The sequence below is a fragment of the Phalacrocorax carbo genome, chromosome 1, assembly GCF_963921805.1.
Source record: "Phalacrocorax carbo chromosome 1, bPhaCar2.1, whole genome shotgun sequence".
In the NCBI taxonomy this organism is placed as follows: domain Eukaryota; kingdom Metazoa; phylum Chordata; class Aves; order Suliformes; family Phalacrocoracidae; genus Phalacrocorax; species Phalacrocorax carbo.
Window position 1 is genome coordinate 217701846 of NC_087513.1, and position 7090 is coordinate 217708935.

Below are 7090 nucleotides of genomic sequence, written 5' to 3' on the forward strand. Positions count from 1 at the left end.
CCTTAGGTCAGTTGGGGTCAGCTGTCCCAGCTCTTGTCCCCTCCCAACTCCTTCTGACTGCCACGCTCAGCTGCCTCCAAAAGCCCTGGCTGCGGCTCATCCAGACTCCACTGGTGTCCCGGGGCTGCCGGCACGGCCCGGGGCCGGTGGCACCGTGGCAGGGCGAGCTGGGCACAGGCGGCCGCCACGCGGGGCCCTGCAGCGGGGCCGTGCCCATGGCCCCAGCCCCTCCTGCTGCCCCGTCCTATCCCGCCATCTCCATCAAGCTGCTGGCTCCCATTCCCGACCCCTTCTCCTCGCCGGCGTGCAGTGGCAGCAGTGGCGTCGCAGCTCAGGGGGCCCCGGCGGCCGCCAGGGCCGTGGCTGCCAGGAGGAGCCCCCAGAGGTGCGGGTGGTCCCCAGGGATGCTCCAGCCTGGGGGTGCTGGAGAGGGGGAGAGTCAGGGACAGCCGGGGGGCTCAGGGGGGCCCTGACTGGGGTGGTCCTCCCAGGCAGATCACCTGTGCTGAAGGCACAGGGCCAGCTCTTGAATCTCGTCTTTGGTGGTGTTGGGTTGGTGGTTGGACTTGATGATCTTAGAGGCCTTTTCCAATCCTAATGATTTAATGATTCTCTGCCAAAGAAACCAACTCTGTCTGCTCCTCGTCTGACCCAACCGTGCCGTGCCACGGTGTGCCAAGCTGTGCTGCGCCATGCCATGCCGTGCTGTGCTGTGCCACGCCGTGCCATGCTGCCAAGGGTCCCCATTGCAAACCCCAGGGCAGAGCGGCTGAGAGACCCCCAGGGACGCACGCCCAAAGGCAGGCTCCCCCCGTTGCCCTCCCCGCGATCAAGACCCCCCTTTCCCGGCAGAGCTGGTGGGATGGGGTCACCCCGGCCCCAGCCCCTGCACCCCACCAGTGGGGAGGGACCCCGTCCCGCAGGGACCCCACCTTTCACCAACTCGCAGTTGTAGGTGCTGAGCACGTCCTGGGAGCGGAGGTGGATGAGGGCTCTGTCCCCATCATGGGCGACGTCGGTGACCTCGAAGCGCTCGAAGGGTGGGATGAGGACCTCCTCCTCCTCGGGGAAGAAGGAGAAGTCCCTGATGGGGATGCCGTAGCAGGTCTCAACCGAGAAGAAGGTGTCCCGGCCAAAGGGGAGCGTGCTCTCGTTCCGGAGGGAGGCGGAGGTGAAGTGGCCGAAGCGCATGGACTGATGGCGCTGGGCAGTGAAGCGGATTCCCTGGACACCTCGGTAGACGTGGTGGCATTGGCGGGGCCGGGCATCCCGCAGGACACGCAGGGCCTCGCTCAGGAGGAAATGCAGCGCCTTGAAGCCGAAGGCACTGAGGTATTCCCTGCGGGAGCGCCCAGCCTCACGCACGGCTGCGTTGAACGCCCGGTGCAGGGGCCCCTGCTGGGTGTACGCCAGGAGGGCGACCGCCTGCTTTGGCCGCAGCACCAGCGGCTGGGGGACACGGTACTGCCGGCTCCTCCATTCGGCAGCAGCCTGGGTCCAAGCATTGGCATAGACGCTGTTGTTGGCGAACTCGGTGCGGTTGAGCTCCTCCAGCTCCTCCTCCATCATGCGGCTGCAGCCCCGGTACTGGTCGTCGAAGGAGGTGGGGGCCATGTCCAGCGCCAGCTCCTTGACAGGGTCGAGGTCTCGCCGGCGGTGGGATCCACTGACGGCCAGGGTCCCGGCCAGCAGCACCAAGCCCAGCGCCAGATGCTCCATGGTGGCCAGAGCCGCCCACGGGAGCCCCCGGGTGCTGCGGTGCCGTGGGCAGGGAAGCAGCCGGCTCCCCTGCAAGTAGCCAGGGAAGTGGGGGAGCAAGAGCAGGGTCAGCTCAGGGAGGGCAGCAGGGGCTGGGAGGGGGCTGCCAAGAGAAGCAGGGCAGGCTGGGAGAAAGCACTCAGTAATTGCCTCCCTGGCCAGGGGCACCCGCTTGGCACACGTCCCGGCACCAGCTGAGACCCCAACCCGGCACGGCCGAGACCCCGATCCCGTTACTTGCGTTAAACCCTGCCAAAAGGCGTCCGTCCCCGGAGCCTGGCAGCACGGTCCCGGCAGCCTGCAGGTCTGCGGCGTCACCCACTGGAGCAAACCCCTCCAGGAGTCCCAGTGAGAAGCGTTACCCGCCCCCCGCGGTGGGTGTGCGGTCGAGGTGCTGCTCCCCGCTCCTGCAGCACCCAGACCCTCGGGGCCCGCCTGCCACCGGCTGGGGAAGCGAGAAGGGGCCACTCGCTCTTGCTTTTTATAGCAGCCCTGGCCAGGATTGCTCGGGCACAGATCCAGCCCCCAGTTCTCTCCTCGTGGTTATTTTTACTGTCCCCTTTCCCGAGCGCCCAGAGCAGTCACTGCCCCCTCCAGCCTTGCAGCGGTCAGGAAACCCCCAAGAGATAAATTGCCTTTGCTTTAACATGGGTGCAGGCACCATCCTGCCGAGGGCTCTGTCTCATCCTGCAGGAGCCGATGCTGATCCTGCCCTGCTGACCCAGGACATGCTGCATGACTGACCCCCCTGTCACCCTCCTGAGGACGGGGCAGGTTGTGGCACAGGTGACACGGAGGCGTCGGTGGCACTGGCAGGGGCATTCCTGGTGGGTGAGCCCCTGCCTGCAGCCCCCAGGCTTTGGAGGGAGTTAGAGGCAGGAGGCAGGGCAGGGTGCAGGTAGCACGGCTGGGGACAGCCCAGTCCCTGTCCGCCCTGGCAGGAGCAGCTCTGGGCCGACGACCTGTCCCTGCCCAGTGCTTAAAGACACAGGGAGAGACAGAGGTAACAAAGTCTGGGGGAGATCGGAGCCGGTGCTGCAAAGGAGCCCTGAAACAAGCAAAATCCTAAGGGATGTGGACCCTCAAAGCCCTAGCAGGGAGCAGAGAAGCCTGAGGCAGTGGGGAAGTGGAAGATAAACCACAGAGCGGCCACAACAACCCCAGGTTCTCCACCATGGGGGGTCCTGCTGCCTCCCCCGGGGCCCCCTCAGGTGGGCTGGCCTGGCCAGGGATGGGGGGCACAGCTGACCGCGCCTGGCCCAGGGGACGCTGCAGCCCAACTGGCATCGCTCTGCCCGCTCAGATGGGGGGGCTTTTCCAACGCAGCCGTTGGTCAGGCCCTGCCTGGGCATCGCCTGGCTCCGCTGCTGGCGCCGGCCGCTCGGGCTCCTCATGGGCTTTGGTGCTTTAGTTCCCATCACTAATGAAACTCTCTTTGTCTCAAGCCAAGACGTTCCTTTATTGCTCGCATTTGCCCTCATGATTCTGCCCCCATCCCGCGGCGGGGTCGAGCGGCTGACAGGGGCTGGGCTGCTGCCCGGGGTCACGCAGCCGGGGGCTGGGCCGAGCAGGGAGGGACCCGCGCTGGGTTCGGGCACCATCTGGGCTCAGCATCCAGGGGATCTTCTGCGACTTCAAAGCTCTGGCCACTGCTGCTCTTGGCTGGAGGGCAGCACTCTGGGCACCCACCCCACCTGAAATGTTAAAAATTAGATTTGCTATATTTCTCGTGGTCTGGTTCATACATTAATCCCGCAGCTGAGGGTGTGGCCCTCTCAGTCATCTGTATGTATTAGGGCCGTGCTGCAGACCCTGCCCCAGCCCCGCTGCCCTTCTCTGGACACGCTCCAGCCCCTCAAGGCCCTTCTTGTCCCGAGGGGCCCAAACCTGAGCCCAGCACTCGAGGTGGGGCCTCCCCAGGGCCGAGCACAGGGGCCCCATCCCTGCCCGGCCCCTGCTGGCCACACCAGTGCTGACACAAGCCCGGGGGCTGGTGGCCTCCTTGGCCACCCGGGCACTGCTGGCTCATGCCCAGCCGGCTGTCAGCCAGCACCCCCAGGGCCTTCTCCGCCGGGCACTTCCCAGCCCCTCTGCCCCAGGCGTGGGGCGCTGCCTGGGGTTGGTGGGACCCAAGGGCAGGACCCGGCACTGGGCCTTGTTAAACCTCACACAACTGGCCTCGGCCCATCGATCCAGCCTGTGCAGGTCCCTCTGCAGAGCCTTCCTGCCCTCCAGCAGATCGACACTCCTGCCCAGCTTGGTGTCATCTGCAGACTTACTGAGGGTGTCCTCAATGCCCTCATCCAGATCATCAGAGAAGATATTGAACAGGACTGACCCCAACACTGAGCCCTGGGGAACACCACTCGTGACCGGCGGCCAACTGGATGTGACTCCATTCACCACCACTCTCTCGGCTCAGCCACCAGCCAGTTTTTACCCAGCGAAGAGTACACCCATCCAAGCCATGAGCCACCAGCTTCTCTGGGAGGATGCTGTGGGAGACAGTGTCAGAGGCTTTGCTAAAGCCCAGGTAAACAACATCCACAGCCTTTCCCTCACCCACCAGCCAGGTCACCTGGTCATAGGAGATCAGGCTGGTTAGGCAGGACCTGCCTTTCATGAAGCCATGCTGGCTGGGCCTGATCCCCTGGCTGTCCTGCACCTCCCTAGTGAGCTCACTCAAGATGAGCTGCTCCATGACCTTCCCCGGTACTGAGGTCAGGCTGACAGGTCTGTAGTTCCCCAGATCCTCCTTCTGGCCCTTCTTGTAGATGGGTGTCACATCCGCAAGCCTCCAGGCATCTGGGACCTCCCCTGTTAACCAGAGCTGCTGATAAATGATGGAGAGGCTTGGCGAGCTCCTCTGCCAGCTCCCTCAGTACTCCTGGGTGGGTCCCATCTGGCCTCATCGACTTGTGAGTGTCCAGGTGGAGCAGCAGGTTGTAAACTGCTTCCTCCTGGATTATGGGGGGTTTGTTCTGCTCCTCGTCCCTGCCTTCCAGCTCCGGGCGCTGAATACCTTGGGGATACTGGTCTGGCATTTAAAGACTGAATCAAAGAATGTATTTAGTACCTCAGACTTTTCCTCATCCTCTGCATCCAATAAAGGATGGAGATTCTCTTTGGTTCTCTTTTTGTTGTTAATAGATTTGTAAAAACATTTTTTGTTACCCCTTACAGCAGTGGTCAGGTGGAGCTCTACTGGGCTTTTGCCTTTCTCATTTTCTCTCTGCAAGACCTTACGAGGCCTCTGTACTCTTCTGGAGTTGCCTGACCCTTCTTCCAAAAGCGGTAGACTCTCCTTTTTTCCCTGAATGCCAGCAAAAGCTCTCTGTTCAGCCAGGGCGGTCAGCTTCCCTGTCGGTTCGTCTTGCAGCACTTGGGGACACCTGCTCCGGCACCTGCAAGACTTTCTTCTTGAAGAATGCCCAGCCTTCCTGGGCCCCTTTGCCCTTCAGTACCGCCTCCCAAGGGACTCTCCCAACCAATGCCCTCAATAGGCCAAAGCCTGCCCTCAGGAAGCCCATGGTAGTGGTTCTGCTGACGCCCCTTCTTACTTCACCAAGGATTCAGGACTCAATCAGATCATGGTCACTAAGCCCAAGACGGCCTCCAACCACCGCATTCTCCCACCAATCCATCTCTGTGTGCAGACAGCAGGGCAAGCAAGGCACCTCCACTGGTAGGCTCACTGACCACCCTGTGTCAGGAAGGTCTCTTGCACATACTCCAGGAACCTCCTGGACTGTTTCTTCTCTGCTGTGTTGTATTTCAAGACACTTGGTAACTTGAAGTCCCCCACTAGAACAAGGGCAACCGATTGTGATATTTCTGCCAGCTGCTTGTAGAACACTTCATCTACCTCTTCATCCTGGTTGGGTGGTCTATAACAGACTCCCAGCACCATGGCTGCCTTCTGGCCCTTCCCACTCATCCTTACCCAGAAGCACTCGACCTTATCATCACAATCGCTAAGCTCTATGCAACTGAAGCACTCCCTAACATACAGAGCCACCCAACCACCTCTCCTTTCTTGCCTATCCCTTCTGAAGAGCTAATAGCCATCCATTGCAGCACTGCGGTCGTAAGAGTCATGCCACCATGTCTCTGTGATGGCAACTAAGTCATCACTATCCCGCTGCACAATGGCTTCCAGCTCCTCCTGTTTGTTGCCCATGCTGCATGCATTGGTGTAGATGCACTTGAGCTGGGCTATCGGTTTCACCCCCAACCCTGGCATGCCACCTCTAGGCTCCTCTCTGGTAGGCCTGGTTGTATCCCCTTCCCCCTTTGAACCTAGTTTAAAGCCCTCTTGATGAGCCCCACCAACTCATGAGCAAGAATTGTTCTCCCCCTTTGAGACAGCTGAACTCCATCTGCCGCCAGCAGGCTCGGTGCCATGTAAACCTCGCCATGATCAGAAAAACCAGAATTCTACCGATGGCACCAGCCTCTGAGCCACGCGTTAATCAGATTAGTTTTCCTGTTCCTGTCAGTATTATTCTTCCCTGCCACTGATGGGATTGAGGAAAACAGTACCTGCGCCCCCAATCCTTCAACTAGTTGCCCCAGCGCCCTGAAGTCCCTTTTGAGTTCTCTTCAGCTTCTCTCCGCAACCTCATCACTGCCCACCTGCATAACCAGTACCGGGTAATAATCAGAGGGCCGAACCAGACCAGGGAGCTTCCTAGTAACATCTCTAATCCTGGTCCCAGGGAGGCAGCAGACTTCCCTGTGGGATGGGTCTGGTCAGCATGTTGGGCCCTCTGTCCCCCTCAGAAGGGAATCATCTACAACGATTACCCTCCTTTTCTTCTTAACATGGGCAGCCATAATGCACGGGGCTGACTGACTCTCCCTAGGAACCCCCAGGACGGACCTTCACCTACATCCTCATTTGCCTGGCCCTCAAGTTCCAGAGCCCCATATCTGTTGTGCAGGGGCAGCTGGGAAGGTGAGGGAGGCCAGGAGGGGATTCGCCTGCCGCCCCGAGCAGGGACCTCTTTCCATTCCTGATTTTTCCCTCCTGATGCTTGGTGGCAGGGTGGCAGGGGATTCTCTGCTTCCTGTGGAGCTTCTTGTGGAGCCTTAGCCCCAGGGATGGTACAGTGCGGCTCCACCAATCTATCTCCCTCTCACGCTCCCTGATGCTCCTTAACCTTTCCACTTCTTCCTTCAGCTCTGCCACCAGGCTGACCAGATCACCCCCCTGGTCACACTGCAAGCAGCTGCTGTCTCTGCTGCCCTCTGATGCGAATGCCAGGCTCAGGCACTGCCTTCAGCCAGACCCTGACAGCTGTGTGTTTGTGCGGGGGCTCCATCTGAGTCG

The 7090-nt window shown here is 60.9% G+C and overlaps 1 protein-coding gene across 2 annotated transcripts; it reads right to left on the reverse strand.

Annotated features, from left to right (window-relative positions):
- Nucleotides 1–331: 331 nt before the first annotated feature.
- Nucleotides 332–1719, reverse strand: LOC135311500 (erythroblast NAD(P)(+)--arginine ADP-ribosyltransferase-like). Of its 2 annotated transcripts, XM_064440763.1 has the most exons (3): nt 928–1719; nt 501–537; nt 332–414 (listed from the first exon to the last, which is right to left on the reverse strand). In XM_064440763.1, the coding sequence occupies exons 1-3, from the start codon at nt 1717–1719 to the stop codon at nt 332–334; spliced, it is 912 nt and encodes a 303-aa protein (XP_064296833.1). The 2 variants fall into 2 exon arrangements, with proteins under 2 accessions (XP_064296833.1, XP_064296842.1); XM_064440772.1 differs by lacking the exon at nt 501–537 and having other exon boundaries at nt 933–1719.
- Nucleotides 1720–7090: the final 5371 nt, after the last annotated feature.

Bases quoted from the DNA above. Each gene is read 5' to 3' on its own strand.
- LOC135311500 (XM_064440763.1), bottom strand. From the start codon at position 1,719: ATGGAGCATCTGGCGCTGGGCTTGGTGCTGCTGGCCGGGACCCTGGCC. The intron at 538-927 runs GTCCCTGCGGGA...ACACCACCAAAG, and splicing joins GCGAGTTGGTGAAAGGTGGG to ACGAGATTCAAGAGCTGGCC. The intron at 415-500 runs GTGATCTGCCTG...CAGCACCCCCAG, and splicing joins GCCCTGTGCCTTCAGCACAG to GCTGGAGCATCCCTGGGGAC.